Source organism: Myotis yumanensis, unplaced genomic scaffold (assembly GCF_028538775.1).
Source record: "Myotis yumanensis isolate MYYU_CA2020_CCGP unplaced genomic scaffold, mMyoYum1.0.hap1 SCAF_10, whole genome shotgun sequence".
Classification (NCBI taxonomy): Eukaryota; Metazoa; Chordata; class Mammalia; order Chiroptera; family Vespertilionidae; genus Myotis; species Myotis yumanensis.
The window spans coordinates 33349943-33371354 of record NW_027223761.1 but is presented as its reverse complement, the minus strand read 5'-3'; the positions used below and the strand labels follow the sequence as shown (position 1 = coordinate 33371354).

General features: G+C 48.5%; 1 protein-coding gene across 3 annotated transcripts in view; it reads left to right on the top strand.

The window, feature by feature from the left end:
• The window catches only part of SPON1 (spondin 1), a 247809-nt gene extending 227789 nt beyond the window's left edge, over positions 1-20020 (top strand). For 2 of the 3 annotated variants that reach the window (XM_070428271.1, XM_070428272.1), the window contains 10 exons: positions 7540-7741; positions 8754-8894; positions 9138-9182; positions 9271-9346; positions 10319-10501; positions 13540-13710; positions 13798-13965; positions 14833-14997; positions 16363-16623; positions 18309-20020. In XM_070428271.1, coding sequence (XP_070284372.1) covers positions 7540-7741; positions 8754-8894; positions 9138-9182; positions 9271-9346; positions 10319-10501; positions 13540-13710; positions 13798-13965; positions 14833-14997; positions 16363-16623; positions 18309-18472 — 1576 coding nt within the window. In that variant the 3' untranslated portion in view covers positions 18473-20020. The remainder of the gene's footprint in view (positions 1-7539; positions 7742-8753; positions 8895-9137; positions 9183-9270; positions 9347-10318; positions 10502-13539; positions 13711-13797; positions 13966-14832; positions 14998-16362; positions 16624-18308) is intronic. The other variant, XM_070428270.1, reaches the window with a different exon arrangement.
• The last annotated feature ends 1392 nt before the right edge of the window (positions 20021-21412 follow it).

The window sequence follows — 21412 nt, the reverse complement described above, 5'->3', positions numbered from 1 at the left end:
ACTATATCCAGAAATCAAAGCTGAGCTTGGTGTGGGGCCAACCCATGCAACATCAGGGATTTTGATTTTTACATTATGAGTAATGGGAAATCATTGAAGGGTTTTGAGCGGAATGACAACATGATCAGATTTAGGTGAAAATAACAGCACTCTGGCTCCAATATGAAAAGGGTAAGAAATGAGGTGAGCCCAGTGAGGAGGCGGTTGCAGAGGTTCAGGGAGAATTAAGTGACTTTGACTAGGGTGGTGGTGGTGGAGATGGGGAGGCGCAGAGACCTGAGAGATCATCGACAGGCTGTGGTGATCGGTTAGGTAAGGAGGATTAGAGAGGCAGACAGGGCAAGATGCATAATTAATGAGTTGGTGGGGCCTCTCATAAGATATGGAACATCAGATGACGTTCAATGGGAAGATCGTGAATTCGGTTCTGGATGGGATGTGTCAGAAATGGCTTCAAGATATCCAGTTGGAGGCAATCCGTACACAGTTAACTGTGAAGCTCTGAAGGTCCTGGGGGGAATTATACAGAGTCAATAAGGAATGGGAGACGGCAACATGGTTTGGATGAGAGAGAGCTTGAGACTAAGTCAAGGACTTCAGAGTGAGACCCAAGGAGCTCCAACATTTAATGCTGAGGAGGACTCGCCTGCAAAGGAAACAGGAAAGGAATAGGCAAGAAACTGGGGAAGGAGGCTTGGTGTCAGGGAAGCCACGTGAAGAAAGCACCTGAGGAGAGAGTGGTCAGCCTGTGTCCAGTGTAGTTGAGAAATCAAGTGAGATTAGAGCTGCAAAATGCCCGTTGGATTTATCAACATGAAGATCCAGTGGTGACCTCACTGGGACGCCTTTCTGTAGAGTGAATGGGGGGAAGTAAACAGCCTGGAACAGGGTGAAATGTGCACAGGAAACGAGGTTATGGAGTCAGTGAGTACAGACAGCCAGTGACGTTTGCTGTGAAAGAAGACTGGGCAGGAGCTCCAAGGGGTTGAAAGAATCAATGGACCTTTTTTCCTCTTTGCTTTTCTTTCTTCCTTTCTTTCTTTTTTTAAGATTGGAGAGACTTTCTGAAAAATTGGGAAAAAAATGTTTGGGCACCCTTCACCCATCCCTCAGACGTCCTAAGATAAGACCCCCAGCGAAACAGAATTAATTGATGGCAAACACTCAGACCTCCCAAACACTCAAACCCTCTCCATTCAGGGCTATCAGCTGGTGAAGGGAAAGCTGTTTTCCTTTGATATTCCCCAGCACATACCCCATGTTCCCCTTCCCCCTTCCAAATCTCATTAGGAAGTCAAATTAGAAGCCTCCACGCAGCCAAGTTTTGTTTTGCAGACGCAGCCCTGCCCCCCCTCACTGAGCCCGCTCTCCATTGAGGTTAATGGGATTCCAGCCTCCCTCGGGCCAGCGGAAAGCCAGGGTGACCTACTTTGCCAGGTCCTGCCCGTGGAAGCTGACTTGTTTTTCAATGATCTTCATCTTTATCCACAGGACCACTTCTCCAAGGACAGCCACCAATGAACAAATTAGCTGCTGACTTGTTTAGCTCAATAAATCAAGCTGTGGCTCCCACAGCCCAGAGCGCAGGTAGAGACAGGAAAGACAAATTCTCAACGAAACCCGCGTCCGTCACTAGTTCCTCTGGCACCGGAATAGAAAATGCCCAGGGTTCCTGCAAATCAATTCAGAGTGTCCACCACCCAGGTCCTCTGGTCTAGTCTGGATGCGAGGAATTACTGAAACTCTTAAAAAGAAATTCTAGTTCTTTAAAAAATAAAATAGTAGAGATTGTATTTTAAAGAATTTACATTCCTTTTCACATAATGAGTTCCCTTAATTATTCCGGCCACTCTGTTTTAATTAACATTTGATTAGACAACGGTCCCTGTTTTAGAGACAGATGGTGAGGCGAGTGTATTGGAGACACGGCCACCCTCACCAGAAATCCCGCCTCTGGAGGTCTGTGCCCCATAATCACCCAAGCCATAAGGTCAGAGGCATCTCTCTCCACGGCTGAAGGCACAGCACCCTCTCTGCTCCCTGTAGCACTTGCTCAGACCCACTGATGTCCTCAGGATTGTAAAGGAAGACTGGACCAGAGGATCTAATCAGCCAGATGGACCGGGAACCCTAGATGCCTCCAGGTTATATACAGTTTTCCAAGCCAGGAACCCTTCCTCCACGCACCCAGGATTTCAGCCTAGTGCATGGATAGAGCGCCCTCTAGTGGTATAATTGAGTTTCTGCAACACCAAAAGCTCTTTATTGGGGATTATTTGAAATACATGATGAGGAGACAGAACTCATCATACGAGTGACCTGAGTCACCAGTGACCTGAGTCTCATAAAACCCTTTATTGCCTCTTTTTTGGTGTTTTTGGGAGTTCTGTTTAGAAATGTTTCCTCTTATCTTTTGAGATTGTGCTATTTTCTTATGGATTTGGATTAGCTCTGGAGATGCAATAGATATTAACATTTGTCAGTCACACTAACTTAGTGTGACTAGAGGGAGACCTTTTGGCCAACATGTTATTATTTATCTCTAACTCAATACTGCTGTTTTCATGACACAGATGTTTTTAGTTGGTGTCTAATTCAATGTTACCTCTGTGATTGCTTTTACTATTGCAAAGCTGAAAAACTAACTTTCTCTAACAGATCAGAAAACTTGACATTTTTTTCTTTGTTCTGGTTGTTTTCTATTTAACACTGGATGTGTGTGTGTGTGTGTGTGTGTGTGTGTGATATTAAATGTGAATATGATATTTTTAAATTGCAATTAAGTTAGCCGAACCCCACTTGTTGCACAATCTTTTCTTTCCCCCTAATTTGGAATAAATCTTCTCTAAAGTTCGTGGGAACTCCAGTCTGTGCCACTAATTTATATTTATTTCTTATCCTGAATATTGCATCATTTTAATTATCATGCTTTAGAACATATTCAGTATATGATATGACCACATCTTTGCTAGAAAGCTGATTAAAATTTAAATCCCACATAGAAAACTGAAACCAATATGGGGAAATGTGGCATATAAGAAAGCATGGAGTAAGAATTTTAATTATGGTTTGGACAAATTAAAGAACTCCGATCATATCTAGCATTTCCTAAGGAAAATTTACGTATATTCTTATCCATTTCATTATTTTGAATAGCATTTTTATTATCGAAGTAATAAATACGTTGAGGTGATTTTTAAATTAAATTTGAAGGTCAAAGCAAGTACAAGAGCTTCACATTCATTTCTTAGATTAATTCATTTATTTCAACAACTCTTTGAGGAGAATCCACTGCACGCCGAGTCCTAAGCCAGGCACTGGGATCTAGCTGTGCCCAAGACAAAAATGGCCCCCACTCTCTAGGAGCCCAGTAGGGAAGGTGGAAATCAAACATGACACTCCATGGAAACATGCTCTGAAAAGGTGCGCCGGGGTCCTCAACAATTGCGGTGAAGTCAGGAAGCACTTCCCGCAGGACACATTATGTAAGCTAGCAGTCGGTCGGTCAGGGGGTGAATTTTCCAGTCAAGGGGGCAAGAAAAGAGCAGGGCCTAGCCCAGCCGTGGGCAAACTACGGCCCGCGGGCCGGATCCAGCCCATTTGAAATGAATAAAACTAAAAAAAAAAAAGACTGTACCCTTTTATGTAATGATGTTTACTTTGAATTTATATTAGTTCACACAAACACTCCATCCATGCTTTTGTTCCGGCCCTCCGGTCCAGTTTAAGAACCCATTGTGTCCCTTGAGTCAAAAAGTTTGCCCACCCCTGGCCTAGCCGAAGATTAGAAAACCGCTCCTAGGCCCTTATAGATTCACATGTACCATATTACCCAGCCTTAGGTCAGGTGTGTGCACAGGGATTGGTTGCTGCCCGTTTCCTGCCTCCTGAAATACATACCAAGGATTATAGGATCCCTCACTCAGGTTGCAGATTTGGCCAAAACGCATTTGCAGAGAACAGTTTGCATAAGTCCTTATAAAACCCAAGGTTCTCAGCTGGTAGCATCCATCACTGGGCAGTGTAGCCAGCGGGGGTTGGGTGGAGGTTGGTTTGGTTTCTCCAGCTCTGGATTCCTCAGTAGAGCTGCTTTTGTCCCCTTGGGTTATCATGGCGAATAGTGTGACCAGTGGGGTACGGGACATGAACCACTAACCTGACCCAAAGCCACATGCCCAGGGAGCTGGAAAGGTAATAGGTGGAGAGGATGGTCTCGATGGCAATGGAAGAGGAAGGTTGCTCTCCGAGGCACTGCTGGGCTCCAGAGGCCAAGGGCCAAGGAGGGCTGGGACGTACAGCAGCCCTACCCAGATGCCAGTGTTCTCTGTCGGGCACTCATGGAAGGCAGGCCCCAGACTGTGTCCTCTTAGTCCCTAGGTGAGCAAGGCTGCAGCTCCCCGGACACAGGTCTTCCAGGAACCAGGTCTTTAAGGAAGCTGCTAAAACCACTGACCTGCCTGCCAGAACACGCGGGCATGGGGAAGGAAACGGGCATGGTGATAACAGCTCCGGTGCCAGGCCCCGGGCTGAGTGCTGTGAGCGCGTGATCTCCCTGAACACTCACAGTAACCCACGTGGGGATCCCCATGTTATAGGTTTGGACACTGAGGCACAGAGAGGTTTGGAAATTTGTCCAAGGCTGCGCAGCTATGAGAGGCAGTGCCAGGATGCACCCGGGCTTCCCTCTCTTCGATGCCCACTGTTTGATCCCATCTGGCCTGCCAGGGCCCAAGGGGTCCAGTTCCATGGCTCCTAACCAGGCTGGAGTCCATGCTTCCCGGGGACAGGTGAGGGCAGCCAGAAGCAGCTGGTCCCAACAGAGGGACACAGGGACTCCCAAACAGCTGAGGTGGCCCAGCTGCCAGCTGGACTGAGCAGGCGAGCTGGTCCCCAGCCGAGGATTCCCCGCGGTTAGCAGCCTGGGGGGGTGGCGTCAGGCAGAGCTGCCTTCCAACCTCGGCCCGTTGTTGTCGCTAAGTTCATGAACCTCTATAGACGCTTTGCTTTCTTCTCTACAAAGCGATGTAATCATTCTAACCCCGCAGGATTGTCCTGGGGGTGGGGAAATAAAATACCGCAGGTCTGCCACGCAGGGTGTGCCGACTGACTCTAACCCTCCGCCAGGTCCCTCGGTGGGCCGCCTGCCTGATCTCTACAGCCCTGGCTGTGCCACGCCAGCATGACCAAGGGTGATCCCGAGTGGGGGGGTGAAAGGATTAAGGAAAGACAGACAAGAGAATAATAGCTGGGTCTCGGTGGGACGCTGCCTCCCTGATGAGGAGACAACGACAGCGCCCACAAGCCGTGTCTTTATTTTATAGCAGATGCCACAAGGCAAAGTAGGGGCGTGATCACGTTGTTTACAGCATTCTCGTGAGTTTCAACCCTACTCAACTACATGCACCCGAACTCTATCACAAGGCACGTGGGGCTACGTGTTTGGACCATAGTTTCAAGCTTACTACCACAGCCGTTGGCTATGATTGTGCTGGGAGGACCCTGCCCTCCAGCTGGGACTTGCACATGGCAATGAGAGGACCCTGTCCTTTCATTAGTCCGAGGCTTGAACCTGGCCAAAACACTGTAGCCGTGCCCCACACCTGGCCACTCCAAAGACTCCTTAGCAGCACGGGGACAGGCTGAAGAGCTGCCTCCTGTAGTCAGGGGTTGTCAGCCGGAGGTTCCTGGCTCTGCAGCCGGTCCGGCTGGCCGACTGGAGAACACGGCTGTGAGTCGGGCCGGGGCGGGGCCATGGAGGCAGCAGGATCTGGTGTAGATCTCAGTACAGTGAGGAAGGGGCAGGGTGGAGGATTCAGAAATGGATGATGAAAAGATACCGACCTTGCATGGACTTGGGTTGCGGTCTCCATTCTACCACTTCACTTGGTGACTTTGGACAAATTCCATAACCCATCTGAGCCTAGGTTTCCACATCCATAAATTGGAGTCGGGTTTCCCGTTCTGAGGATCCGATGAGAATGTATAGAAAGGGCTTAGGGCATTGTTAGCCAGTTTTTATTTGTAAAGTTCATCTCACATCCAACATAGCTGGGCTCACATGTAGCACAAAGTATTTATTCATTCATTTATTCAGAAACATTTACAGAGCATCTACTTCGTGCGAGGCACTGTTACAGGAACTGGAATTAAAGCCATGAAGAAGGCAGACAAAAGCCCTCCTTTCCTAGTCAATAAACAGCTAAACAAATAAATAAAGGAATAGTAAGTGCTGTGTACACATTAAAAGTGGATGAGACCTAGCCAGTTTGGCTCAGTGGATAGAGCATCGGCCTTCGGACTGAAGGGTCCCAGGCTCGATTCTGGTCAAGGGCAGGGGCCCTGGCCAGGGCTCATGCAGGAAGCAACCAATCGATGTGTTTCTCTCACATTGATATTTCTCTCTGTCTTTCCCTCTCTCTAAAAATCAATGGAAAAATATCCTTGAATGAGGATTAAAAAAAAAAAATAGTAGATAAAATGGAAGCATTTGGTTCTCTCTACGTGTGGCCAAAGGATAAACTCAGGAGAGAGAATGGTGTAAACCACTCATGGCCAAAGGCACGGGGAGACCGAGAATCTGCCTTCCCATGCCTTCATCCTTTACACCAGGTATGTCAAAATCAAAGGCTAACACGGGCCAGATAAACAAGGTTTAAGTTTATGTGGGCCGCAAAAAAACAAAAGCTTCCATTTTCATAGAAATAAATGTAGTTTTATTTCGATAGAGACATGCTGAATACAAAGGGCTAAAATAAATGAGTCATCATTAACATAAAATAATAAAACATTTTAATAAAAATTAATATTTTCTCTTGAACATTAACTTACCAGACACTGAATAACTGCACAAATTAATAAGCTTAACGCAAATAAACCTATTTTTCTTGTTCTCCAAGAGCAAAATATTTCCTGTTGCGCACACCAAACAAGTCAGTCCAAGACTAATGATGTGGCAATCGGCTGCTAAAATATTCGCTGCTAGTATTAGTGGAGAGAAATGGTGCACCTGTGCATAAGGTGTGTAAGGGAAATGAATGCAACATGATTATAGTAATCAGTCATTAGCGAACATTGAGGTTCATTATTAATAATTATGCATAACAGGATATTGTAAAAATTAAGTTACGAAATTTTATATATATATATTTATTTATATTTTTTATTGATTTTTTACAGAGAGGAAGGGAGAGAGATAGAGAGTTAGAAACATCGATGAGAGAGAAACATCGATCAACTGCCTCCTGCACACCCCCTACTGGGGATGTGCCTGCAACCAAGGTACATGCCCTTGACCGGAATCGAACCTGGGACCTTTCAGTCCGCAGGCCGACGCTCTACCCACTGAGCAAAACCAGTTACAGCAAGTTACGAAATTTTTATTAAAACATTTCTTACATACCGTTATACTGGCTGGGCCGCAAAATTATTCGTTGTGGGCTGCGAGTTTGACATGCTTGCTTTACATGGTCTGGCCAGATGTCCCTCAGAGTGTGCACCCCTGGACCCCCTCGTATAATGGTCTCTGTGTTTGGTTTCCAGGAGAGCAGCACCCTCGGCTGAATTTTCCGTGGACAGGACTCGCCACTTAATGTCCTTCCTGACCATGATGGGCCCCAGCCCCGACTGGAACGTGGGCCTGTCTGCCGAGGACCTGTGCACCAAGGAGTGCGGCTGGGTGCAGAAGCTGGTGCAGGACCTGATTCCTTGGGACGCGGGCACTGACAGCGGGGTGACCTACGAGGTAGGCGTGTGCCTGGGGTGGTGAGTGACAAACCTTGCCCGCCTCCGTCCCGGCGTCCTGGACCCAGACGTGAATCTGGCCCGTGTCCTAGACGAACTCACAGTGTGGCCGGGAAGGCCAGCGTGGTCTCATCACCACGTCCTCACACACAGTCTGATTTGGGCTCTGGACAGTGTCTGTGCAGCCAGTCAGGAGGGCACAGAGAGGGCATCTGCTAAAGAGCCGCTCATGGGTGAGCAAGGGAACACCAGGCGAAGGGCACTGCATGGAGGAAGCAGGGAGGCGAGAGAGAGGGAAGAAAGGGGGGACTGGACCATATGCCGAAGGTTTCTGGACAGCCAGGCTAAGGAGTTTGGAATCTCTCCTGAATGCCAATATTTCTCAGATATGGTCAATACACCAACATCAAAATGGAGCCATCAGAAAACCAGTGGTAGAACAATCGAGAACAGGTGATGGTGACTATGGTTTACGGGATAAATCCGGCCTACCACCTCATTTGGAAATAAAATTTTTGAACCCGGCCTCACATATTCGGTTACATGTTGTCTGGGGCGGTTTTCTCACTGTAACAGCTGAGTTCAGTCCTTGCGACAGACACGGTTTGGCCCAGAAAGCCTAAAATATCTACCATCTGACCCTCTGCAGACAAAGGTTTGCCAACGCCTGGGCTGGTAGGAAGAGCTCTGGATTCAGGCCAGCCCGGCTCAGCCATTTCCGAGCTGTGGGGACCTCTTCATCTGTGCCTAATCCCACCGTGTACGTGGGAGAATCTGAAAGTACAGACCTACAAATTTCCCCGCACGACACATGGCGTGAATAGAATTCCATAACATAAATAGTAGTTAAACTTGTTAAATTCCTATCAAGGTTTTTGTTCTGATCATATTACAGTCAAATTGCTTTGCGAGCAAACACGCACACAAAATTGCTTTCGTGGTTCTTAACCAATTCTATTTCCCTCTCTCTGTATCTGGTTTTTTTCTTGTTGTTGTTGTTTTCCCCATTGCAGTCACCCAACAGGCCCACAATTCCCCAGGAGAAAATCCGGCCCCTGACCAGTCTGGACCATCCTCAGAGTCCTTTTTACGATCCAGAGGGCGGGTCCATCACTCAAGTAGCCAGAGTTGTCATCGAGAGAATCGCCCGGAAGGTACTGGGTTAGAGCTCACCCTGGCATAGACCTTTCCCACCAAGGGTTCGAGGAGACAGTCCCCCTTTCTGCTTTAGAATCATGGGGTCCCTGGCATATTCCAGGATGTAGGATTCCTGGCCCTCCCAGAGTATCTAGTATGCAAATTATTCAGGTTTCACGATGAGTCCCACAATCAATTACTAATATCTGCCCCGGGTCAGGAATTGGAAGCTGTGACTTTATTGCCATTTTTTTTTTCAGTCAGGCTGTAAATGTCGACCCAGAACTCCGCCTTGTATACACAGGGTGGGCATTATATTTTACATCCTCCCTCATCTTCCCCCTACCCGTTCCATTCTTCAATGTGAGCCCTCTGAGTAAAGCTCTCTTGCAGGGGGAACAATGCAACATCGTACCGGACAACGTGGATGATATAGTAGCAGACCTGGCTCCGGAAGAGAAAGATGAAGGTACGTTGTTTCCCTTTGTTGCCAGTGGCAACCTAAATTGGCCCCATCTTCTGGGAAAGCAATTTGCTAACATGTTTTAAAAGCCACAAATACTTGTGTCCTTTGACTTGATCATCTCATCTTTGAGAATTTCTGCTTGAGAGCTATGAGCCAAAGCCAGGCCAAGGCTAGGCACAAAGATTCAGGGAACCGGTGCAGGTGTGATCCTGGAATATGGACTCACCAGCATCGGGCCTTTAAAATGATCGTGTCAATGGCATTTGCACAGGCCTCACAGTACTCAGGTCGCTCCCTGCTTTGGTTCTCGTACTGGCCTGTGAGGCAGACGTGGGTGAGTCCCCTCCCCCAGCAAGAAGAGTGAGGCCCAGATCCCACAGTCAGGAGGGAGTGGCAGGGTCGTGGCGGCGGCTCAGGTTTTCTCATGGGACCTCCCTCACCTTTCTGCCACGGTTTCCTCACCTGGAAAATGGGGATCATAAGAGAACCTGCCTCAGAGAGAGTTGTTATGTCTCCAATGGGATCAAACATGTTTGGTTCTTAGAATGACGTTGGCTCATAATAAGTGCTCAGTGAACATCGGCTGCTCTTATTCTTATCATGACACCCATGTGTGTACTGTGATCATGGGAAGATGAAGCAGCAACACACAAAAAACCTGTGCTTGCCCACATTGCCTGTGATATGCCCACAATGTCTGCCATGGTGAGGGAAATGAAAAGACGTTCATTTGTTGAGGGCAAGGGATAGCAGGAGAATCTTTACTTGTTATTAGGTTATGTAGCTACCCGCGGAATGCTAAAATAAAGGTTTTAAAGGGAAGGGACCGGCTTGCTCCCATCCCAGGAGTACCAGGTTCACGGAGGCCGGCCAGGCAGCAGGGATTTTCTTGTCTCCCAATGAGCTTGTCTGGGGAGAGGGCCAGTCTCAGCAGCCACAGGCTCCCAGGGAAAACCTGTCACCTACTCTTCCCAGATGACACCCCAGAAACCTGCATCTACTCCAACTGGTCCCCATGGTCCGCCTGCAGCTCCTCCACCTGCGACAAAGGCAAGAGGATGCGGCAGCGCATGCTGAAGGCACAGCTGGACCTCAGTGTCCCCTGCCCCGACACCCAGGACTTCCAGCCCTGCATGGGCCCGGGCTGCAGTGACGAAGGTGAGGAGGCAACCCAGGCCAGCAGGTGGCGGGCAGAGAAGCTCAGGAGGGAAGGGTTCTGGCTGGTGATGCCGGCCCCTCGTACCTACTCAGGCTGGGTCCATAGTGGGGCACCAGGACCCTGGCTGCAGTTGTCAGTGGGGTCCACCTAGGTCAGTGCCCCATCTCTAACGGTGTCTCCAGGCCTCTGAACACAGAACACATTTTATGACATCAAATGGATTATTGAGATTGACTGACCACCTGCCTCCTTCCCCAGCCACCAGAAGAAAATATACACACGTTACTGAAGAGCTAGCAAACATCTCATGACAAATTACAGATAACAAACAGCCTGCTCTGGGCCTTAACTCCAGCCTATTTTAAAGAAGCAGATGAACAGGTTGGGCAAGATTGCACCTAGGTCCCTGGCCCTGATTCTGGGTCAGGACCCTCTGGCTCTCTGTCCTGCCTGAGCCTGAGGCAGAACACTGGCTTCTTTGTGTCAGGGCCTGGGGGATGATTGCAGGAATCCTCAGTCTCTCTCTCTCTCTCTCTCTCTCTCTCTCAACCTCTCTCTCTCTCTCTCTCTCTGTGTGTGTGTGTGTGTGTGTGTGTGTGTGTGTGTGTGTGTCTGCAACTGCTCAAAGGTCAGGCTAGAACTACGAGCTTGCGCCCCTATGTCAGGATGGCTCAGGCTTCCAGATGGCGCTAAGCTGATTGCTGTGCAAAGGTCAGCTGCCTCCTTTCCAGAAAACGATTCCTCTCTCTGTCTGGGCAGCTCTCTACTCGGTGCTCTGTGATCTTAACCATCTCAGAGAGGCAGTGAGGCAATGGGAAGGGATAAGACTGAGCTGGTTTATGGCCGGAAGAAAACTGCTTCCAAGCTGAGGATGGTTGAAGAGAGCTTCCCCCACGGCACGTCATCCACTAGCTGGCTCTTCCTGGGGAACAGCCTAAGCACCTCTCCTGGCTGCACTTCCACGGTGGTTTCTTGTTAACTGTGCCCATGATAAGACTCCTCAGAGGGGAGAGAATTTTAGGATAAGCTTTTCTATTTCTGCAAATAAGCCTGCTCTTTGTACCTGGGGTCCATGTTCCCCAGAGGCTACTCGACCCAAAGTCAAATAAGGTTCTCTTGTGCCCACAGCAGGCTCCCCTCTGCTCTGGTTATTTGGGGAGCATTTAGAATAGGAAAGAAGCAAGGACCCCTTTGGACATTTGGAAGTCATTATATGACCTCACGAGTGTACGTTGTATTGTGCAACCACAATAAAATAGCCGTGGTTAGGGTTTCTTCCTGATTATCTGAGCCAGCTCTTTATCCAAGGCCTTATCGTCTCTGCCCACATCCAGGCACCACTAGAAGGGTCCTTTGCCAATGAAGATCTGGTCGTGTCACTCCTTCGCTGAAAACTCTGTGGCTCCTCGCTGCCCAATGTGCAAACTCCTCCACTTAATTTACTGGCAAAATAGTTCTGCGGAGAACCAAGGTGGAGGCCTGGTGCAAATGAGCACTCGGACACTCACCCCACGCGGTGAACATTGTACTGAAAACACCTGAGGATGTCTGGAGGATGCCTCTCGACTCCAACCTCTTCCTCTCACAAGACACTGGGGTTGGTGGTGAGGGTATTCTTCCTGCTCAGGGTAACATCTTGCCAGGTTATGGGCAGCCTGAATTGGGGCTTGCCAAACCCTGAACCTCCACCCATATCACACCAGAACATCGTTATCTTATTTGGATGTACATGCACTTTTAGTTAGCTTTGTCCCTGGAGTAGAACAAGATCCATATCTTACACCTCTTTTTAACCTCAGAGTATTCGCCTAAGCATTCAGTGTCTTCAGTGACATGAATAAATGGATAGATGGTAGAAGGATGACTTCATTTTCCTCTTTTTTTAAACAAGCACGCGCGCACACACACACACACCTGTGTTTCCAACTGGAGCAGCACGCCACCACCACCACCTTGGAAACAGGACCACAAGCCAAGCTGGGAGGTTGGCTATCTTCTTCACCAACATCCTGAGTGTTTCCTACAGGATCATGGTCTTTGCTAACACCCACTCTTGGGAGCAAAGCCATAGGTAGTCCAGGATATCAACATTGCCTTCCTCATTCTTCCTCTAGGCCCCCCTCTCCTGACACACACAGACATTCCCTCTCAATTCCCCACCCAACCATTTGCTCCCTATTAGTAGCTGAGGTCTTCTCGTCTTTGTCATCAACCTCAACTGAGGCATTGAGGTGCCTGCAGCCACTTAATATAATCTGCTCTTTGGGTACAAATCAGTCCTCAGGTCCTATGTCTCAAGGCCAGTCATGCTCTCTCCTTTGGGAACAAAATTCTCTCATCTGTATTTCTAGACTGGGAACTGACAGCTTACACAGTACCTCAGAATATGTATATACTAGAGGCCCAGTGCATGAAATTCGTGCCCGAGGGGGAGGGGGGTTGTCCCTCAGCCCGGCCTGCACCCTCTCCAATCTGGGACCCCTCGGGGGATGTCCGACTGCCAGTTTAGGCCCGATATGGGATCGGGCCAAAATCAGCAGTCAGACATCCCTCTCACAACCTGGGACCGCTGGCTCCTAACCACCTCTGCCTGCCATCCTGATGCCCCCTAACTGCCCTCCCCTGCCAGCCTGATCGCCCCTAACCACCTCTGCTTCGCCCCTGCCACTGTGGCTTTGTCCAGAAGGCCATCCGGAAGATGTCTGGTCTAATTAGCATATTACCCTTTTATTAATATAGTCATCCTTCTATCATCCAAGTGTCTTTCATATGCATTATCGTGGAGTAAGGAGTAATCCTCACTGAGTGCCCCATGTACCTGGAAAAGAGTATTTCATTTACTCTTAGAGACATTTCTGGTTTTAAAATGTAGACTTTTTATGTTCCCTTACAACATCCTCAACTGGCTAACTCCCCTTTGAAAGCCAGCTGGTTCCTTTTGACTCCTGCCCTTATGGAGTTGGGTCCCACGGGTCGTGTCTGGCGTGCCCCCTGGCGCCCGGCGCTGGGGCTGCAGCGTCTGCTCCGTGTGTTGCAGATGGGTCCACCTGCACCATGTCCGAGTGGATCACCTGGTCGCCCTGCAGCATCTCCTGCGGCATGGGCATGCGGTCCCGGGAGAGGTACGTGAAGCAGTTCCCGGAGGATGGTTCTGTGTGCACGCTGCCCACGGAGGAGACCGAGAAGTGCATGGTCAACGAGGAGTGCTGTGAGTGTGGGGACCCTGGGTGGGCGGGGCGGGGCCGGGGCCCGGCTCTGAGGCAACCAATGACTCCGAGGCCACTGGACACCCCAGCTTCCAGCAGCTGCCTGATGACCGAGTGGGGCGAGTGGGACGAGTGCAGTGCCACCTGCGGGATGGGCATGAAGAAGCGGCACCGCATGGTCAAGATGAGCCCAGCGGACGGTTCCATGTGCAAGGCCGAGATCTCTCAGACAGAGAAGTGCATGATGCCGGAGTGCCGTGAGTGGGCATGGGAGGTGGGGTAGGGGAGGGAGACAGGGACAGGATGGGGGACCACAGCACCCCCTACTACCACCTCTATCAAGGTCGGAGGTGGGGTAGGTTCCGTTCCACCGTCCTTGCAGGGCACTGCTAGGATCAAGATGAAGGCCATAGCTGTGTGGACATCAACCAGACCCAGAGAGAGTAGCCTCCTTTAAGGGACACTCTGAGCAATGCTGGGTGGCAAATTGGTGACTTTTGGTTAGAATTCACCTGCAGCATGTTTATAGGGGCCCGGAGTATCTTTGTGAGGGTAACGATACATTCAGGTGGCATGTGCATTCCCCAGGTCATCCGAGGCCTCCCCACGCCTGTACATTGGCTTTGCCTGGCCCCATAAAACACTACACCCCTGCTCTGTGCACAGATGCACATAGGCTTACACATCAGTACACATATGTACACATGCACAGAGTACATACACATTCTAGGAGTTCCAGCACATGTCCAAAGATGCAACATTGCGCCTAACTTTTAGTGTATGGTTCCTGGGGTGTGTGGGAGGTTTCTGTCTCTAATAAGACCCTACTCAGACCCTCAGTGGTGTTTCAAGTGGGGACTTGTATATTCATGTTACTTGTGTGTTCAGTATCATGTGATGTCACATCAGTCTCCAGCAGGGCCAGAGGAGTTGCAGGAGAGTGACAAGAACAGCAGGAATCTGCTGAGCCACTTCTTGCCCCTGGGGTTCACTTGAGTGTCTGAATCTATCAGTCAGTTTCACCTTATTCCATGGACAAGAGTGGGGACAGGGAGTGGGGGGCACAGGGATCAAAGAAAGCAGACGGGGCTTCTTCTCAGTGGCAAACCTGGCTCTCCGCCTAGACACCATCCCATGCTTGCTGTCCCCATGGTCCGAGTGGAGCGACTGCAGCGTGACCTGTGGGAAGGGCATGCGGACCCGCCAGCGGATGCTCAAGTCTCTGGCTGAGCTCGGGGACTGTAATGAGGAGCTGGAGCAGGTGGAGAAGTGCATGCTGCCCGAATGCCGTAAGTCCTGGCACTCCCGCACGCCCGCCGTTAACCAGCCCTGTGCCGGATCATACTGCTGGGTCGAAATGTCCAACTGTTTGCTGGGGAGGGAGAAAGAGCTTGGATTTCCATCTCTGTGTGAGCAAAGTGGTTTTTGTTGTTAATCCTAAACCTGAGTATATTTTTCCATTGATTTTTAGAGAGGGGAAAGGAGAGGGAGAAAGAGAGAAATATTGATGTGAGAGAAACACATCAATTAGTTGCCTCCTGCACATGCCCCAACTAGGCCGGGGATCGAGCCTGCAGCCCAAGTATGTGCCCTTGACCGGAATTGAACCCTGGGCCCTTCAGTTCGCGGGCCGACACTCTATCCACTGAGCCGAACCAGACAGGGCTCTGTGTTAGCAAAGTAATTTAAATAAGCGTCTATAGACTCAAGGATGGTTTCCGTTTTGGACACGTGGCAGTTAACTGGGTAAACTCTCAGTCAGTCTCCTCATTAGTAATGAGGATCCCACATCCATCTACAAAGCACACAAACCACAAGTTGTTGTGCAGTCTAAACAGGAGATTTAGATGAAAAACGCTTTGCACAAGGCTCGGTAAGCCTTACTTCTTAGTTCTTTCCCTCCTCACCTTCATCCCCAATTAGCAGCTGTCTAACCAATGGATATTCCAAGCTTTTTTACTTTATTCCTCTTCCCTCTGACCATTTTATTTGTCCATGACCAAAGGGTGGACACTGAGTCAGTGACTCCTGTACCCTTGCAGCCTTGTTAAGAAAAACAAGCCAAGCTCTCAAAAGCTCAGTGCCCACCCCATCTCCTCCCAAATCTGCGATCAGCTGTATGCATTACACGGGGACTAATCCTGAGGGGAGAGAGCCTGCTTTTCTGGCTACTTTTCCAGGAGAGCTTCTCTTTTAGGTGTTGGAAAGTCAGACACACTTGGCTGTGATCTGCTTTTTGGCTTCCTCTGAAATGCACTTGCAGTCGTCTTTCATGCTCCCTCTCCCTTATGACTCAGGCTGCTTGCCCAGATTCAGATCTATGCCAGAAGCTCACAGAGCAAGGCAAGAGGCTCTGTACACATGCACAAAGTCCTCTCCCCTCTCCCCACCCTCCCCCCGCAAGCCTTCCTGAGTCACAGAGAGGCCATAAAATGTAGGTTATGACCTGGGCACCAATCCTGCCCCTCCTGCTTACCAACCGTGTGGGCTGGATGAAGTTAGTCTGCCTCTTGGAGCCTCAGTTTCTTCTTCTGTGGAATGGGATAAGAGCACCTGCTCTCACAGGCTTGGTTTGAGATGTTCAAAGGAGACTGTAAGTGGCGGTATCTTGTTTCAGACATGAGATGCACTCATGCCCTTCTGTGTCTTGCCAGCCACTGACTGTGAGCTCACCGAGTGGTCCCAGTGGTCGGAATGTAACAAGTCATGTGGGAAAGGCCACATGATTCGAACCCGGATGATCCAAATGGAGCCTCAGTTTGGAGGTGCACCCTGCCCAGAGACTGTGCAGCGAAAAAAGTGCCGCCTCCGGAAATGCCGAAATCCATCCATCCAGAAGCTGCGCTGGAGAGAGGCCCGAGAGAGCCGGAGGAGTGAGCAGATGAGGGAAGAGTCAGATGGGGAGCAGTTCCCAGGTACTGCTCCCACATGTGAGGCTGGAGTTCAGGGAGATGAAGCAGGGGAAATGCAAGGGGGTCTTAAAGAGCTTGTAGGAGTTTGCCAGTTAGAGCAGGAATAGTAATTGCAAAGGCACAGAGATACCAAAGAGTGTGATATGTTCAAGCAAAAGATGGGACGCAGATGGAGCAGAGTACAAGGGGAGCGGCAGGAAACCCCGCTGGAGCGGTGGGGACCAGGCCAGGAAGGTCTAGTGGCCTGCTGAGGATTGGAGACTTGGTTCTGTAGGTGAAGGTTTTAAGCTAGAGCGACTTTCACAGACACGTTGAGTGGTTTGAAGGAGGCACAAAGCCACTTATTAAGTTTTGTTTGTAGCCTGGGAGAGAGATTATGTGCCCCCTCCTCCAGCATAACTTGAGGGGGTTTTAGGACTTGAATCTCCCCACCTGAGGCGACACTGCTGAGTAAGCTGATCCCGGCCAAGACTGCAAAACCATCAGTGAATCCATGAAACAATGAGATGGGAAGATCCACGGTTCAGTCTTGGGTGCAGGCCCATGGATGGTCTTTGGATTCCCTAGAGTGGGTGAGGAAGGTGCCTGCATAAACGTGAAGGTTAAGGATATGTCCCTACACTGTTTGTAAAAGCACAGCTCACATTACCCTTTTCTTCTCTCTTCCTTAAGGCATTCCATCTAGGGCGATGAGAAACGCACATACAAGGAGCTATCTGACAGTTCATGAACTTTCTGATAGCAAGCTGCTTGCACACGAAAATGCTGTCTGTTGCACATGGTAGTCGGTCGGCTAGGCAACACTCATTTGAGCCCCACCAGGTGCCAGGCAGACGCTATGCCAGGTTCTTCTCCTCCATGAAACTCGGCATAGTATTGAAGGATCATAAACGTGACTGGTTCTACAAGGCAGTCATATGAAGAAAGCCAAGGAAATTTTTTTAAAAAAAAAAAAAAAAGATCTAACCTTATATCCGGGGTTCAGGGAAATTTTCTTTGGGAAGGGCACATTTATGTAGGAAGAATAATAAATTACACTTGCGTTTATTTAGTATTTGGGAAGGAGGCTAAATACTCGGGGAGCAAAGCATAAGAGAAAGACGTGATTAATTGCAACTTGCATCGTTGCTGCCTTCAGAAGCCACCCCAAACAGTAGCTACTTAGAAGTCATGTATTAACATGATTCTGTGCTCAGTGACTTGGGCTGGCTCGGCTGGATGCACCTTCTGTGGTCCAGCTTCAGTCCTTCGTGTGGTTACTGTCAGCAGCTGGCTCACCTGGGGCTGGAAGGTCTACACAGGCCTCGCCTGCATTTCTGGGGCCTCAGAGAGGGTGGCTGGGGCCCCTCCACAGGCCTGCTGCATCAGTCTCACCAGGCTTTCTTATGTGGAAGGTCCCCAGCAGCTATTTTTCCAGCCATTGGCAAGTCATATAATCAAGCCCCGATTCAAGAGGTGGAGAAGCAGACAGCCCGGTGATGGGAGGAGCTGCAAAGTATTTGCAGTCTACCACCTAGGAACTATCCGTTCCTAACAGGGACTCTAGCCATTATTTAACTCAACAACTCATGTCGTACAAGAGCAGAGGAGAAGCCCAGACAACCAGATGTGACAGCTGTTTGCTAGAATTCAGCACCCCTGTGCTGCCCCAATGTCTGCTGGCCTAACCCGGCTTCTCGTGCTTTCAGGCTGCAGGATGCGCCCCTGGACAGCCTGGTCGGAATGCACCAAACTGTGCGGAGGGGGGATCCAGGAACGCTACATGACTGTCAAGAAGAGGTTCAAGAGCTCCCAGTTTACCAGCTGCAAAGACAAGAAGGAGATCAGAGCCTGCAACGTTCACCCTTGTTAACAAGGGTCCAAGTATCCAGGGCCCCGCTCGAGATGCCAGAGTCACCGGTGGCTGGATCGTTTGTTTGCTTGTTTGTTTAAGGCAATTTAAATCGTGTACGCTAGTTGTCATTTCCGCCGTGTCATTCGCCCAGTGGTCTTGTGGGTGCCAGGGACATCCTTTCTGTATACTTCTTGGTGGGCACAGGCTGAGCAGGGCTCCCTCACCCTCAGCCGGTCCTTCTCCAGCACGAACGTGTCAGCCACCCTGTACCACAAGGAAATGTGTCCCCCGAGAGCATCCACCCGGGCGCAGGGCAGAGACCTGGCCTCCAGGAAGAGGCAACTGTGTCTGGAAATGACTCTGTGCCTCAGTCCCGGGGTGCAGCAGGAAACACACCCCTCAGATAAAGAGAGCAGATCCCCTCATTCTCTCTGGCCCGCCCTCTCTTGCAAGAAGCTATGGTTTGCTCATCTCTTTTCCCTTAGTGGAGCGTGAGGTCCCTTGTTGAGTCTCCTCGGTTATCAATAGTTCTTGGGGAAGACGGAGACGGTAGACAGGAAGAGGAGCATTGAAGTTGGATGGCTTTCTTCTTTCACTGAGAAACTCTGAATACATTTCTCTTTCCTGATACCGGTTCCTGATAGCCCAAAGGAAATGATGGCTGATTTATCTGAATATAAGGGTGCCAGTTCTTATACCTGATGCACAGGGACACTAAGTCTAGAAAGGATTTTTGCCTTGTTTTGAGTTGTTTTTTGCCATGATTCTCCTAGGAAGCCAGTCTTATGATGTTTCCAGTAGTAGGTCCTCACCAGAACCAAGGCCCAGGCAGCAAAAGGGGCCACACTAGCAATCCCAAACCTGAGTTTTTAAAAATCTCCCAACATGCATCTAGACCTTTACGTTTTCAAACCAATTCTAACATATTTTACTTATGCAAAACAAACCTTTTGCTGAGTCTCCCCACAACCCACCACGCCATTCTTCAATAAAAATGTATCTCTGTATTTTAAAGAGTTTTTTTTAAATCATAAAATATTATATGTAAAGTTTTTTCTTTCTTCTGTAGACAGAAAAGGTGTGGCTAAGACATTTAGAAGATAGGAATCTAGGGAGAAGAGAATATGACAGAATCAAGCTGGGCAAGAAAATCTGCTGGGAAGTTAAGCCTAGGACAGCACTCCACCCTGGGGTTCTGGTCCTAGGCACACCCATAGGGAAGGCCGTGGGTCTCCATCCCCTCCCCAGCACTCATCAGCACCAAACAGGGAGACCTGACTACCAAGGATTAGTGTAAAAGGACATTTTGTTGAACCCATTGGCAGTTCTTATTCATTTATTATTAAAATTCATTTTGTTTCCGTTGCAGGTCTTTTTCATTATGCTTTATCCAAATATGTATCATGGATGAGATGCATACAATGCTTTGAATACACTATTTTAAGAATTTACATTAAACACATCAGGATATTTTCAAACACAACATGTAGTATATGCTATAGCCCTGAGTCTGTATTATTTTCTTTAACCCAAGAGGGACTGTTCAATAAAAAACTCATTTGGGTCTGTCTTTTGTGTTTTTACACGAACGAAGTGTCAAAAGGTTGGGTCTGTTTACAGTTGTTATCCACCTCAATCCTATTCAGCTAAGGATGTGGATTTTGCTTCCTCATTCTGAAGGCGCCATTATTGTCACATCTTTGAGTTCCTGGAGCTTTGTTTCCAACATTATTGTTGTAGCCCTTTAATAAACCGTTTTCTCTCTCTACAAAGGAAGGTAATATAAATAAGAGGCTTAGCCCTAGCTGGTTTGGCTCAGTAGATAGAGCATCAGCCCACGGACTGAAGGGTCTGGGTTTAATTCTACCCAAGGACATATACCTCAGTTGCAGGCTTGATCCCTGGCCCTGGTCGGGGCACCTGCGGGAGGCAATCAATCGATGCGTCTCTCTCACATCGATGTTTCTCTGTCGTCTCACCCCCTCCCTTCCACTCTAAAAATGAAAAAATATCCTCAGGATTAACAAACAAACAAAAAAAGAAAGAAGAAAGAAATGAGGTTTAATTTTCATTTGGACAAAAAAAAAAAGTAGATACAGCATCTGCTCACTTTGGCACTATTACTCTTCACTATCTAGAGGCATGCTTCCTCTCAACCCATGAAAGTCAAAGTTCCTTAAGGTGGTGATTCCTAAGTAACTCAAAGGACAAGCCACCCCAGTGTCTCATGTTATTTGGTCCCTATCGGGTACATTTTTAATCCTAATTTTGGAGCATTAAAACCAGGTAACTGGTTAATGGCTGAGAATGGGTAACATCTTCCTTGTTACATAAGTGTTACTTCTTTTGCTTACAAGGGGAAATTTATAAGAAGCGCCAAACCTCTTTTTTTTTTACCAAAGTCTTGTGTTAGGTGATTTATAGTTTTTCTGGCTAACCAGTCATTTTGGAAATAAAGACTTTTTACTACAAAAATGAAATTTGTTTGAACTTGCACTTGAGATAGTAAACAGGTCATAAGACACCCAGCAAACCTTGCCATATAAAGAGAAGCTGTAATTGTTGTATACATAGTTTTATCAATGCCAAACCAGCTGTAATTGAACTTACATCCACATTTTCAGATTACAATACATTCAGAGAGATAGTCCCTAGTCAGACACTGGGTCACCCACCTGTTACCTTGCCAATGCATTATTTGAAGGAAAACTATTGTAGCAAATGAGAGAAAAGCCTGAGCTTCTCCGGACCCAACATTGAAAAAAATTAAAGACTTTGTGCTGTTTTTAATGTGAACTTTGTGTATTAAACATGTTTCAGGCATATTCAAGTCTGTGTACTTCTTCCAGGAAGGGCACATTACACATTCTCACGGGAAACTTATTTCAGGTCAAGTCCTTGGCCAAAATGTCAACACACAAAAATTCTCCATGTCAAGGTGTTCCTGTGACCTAACAG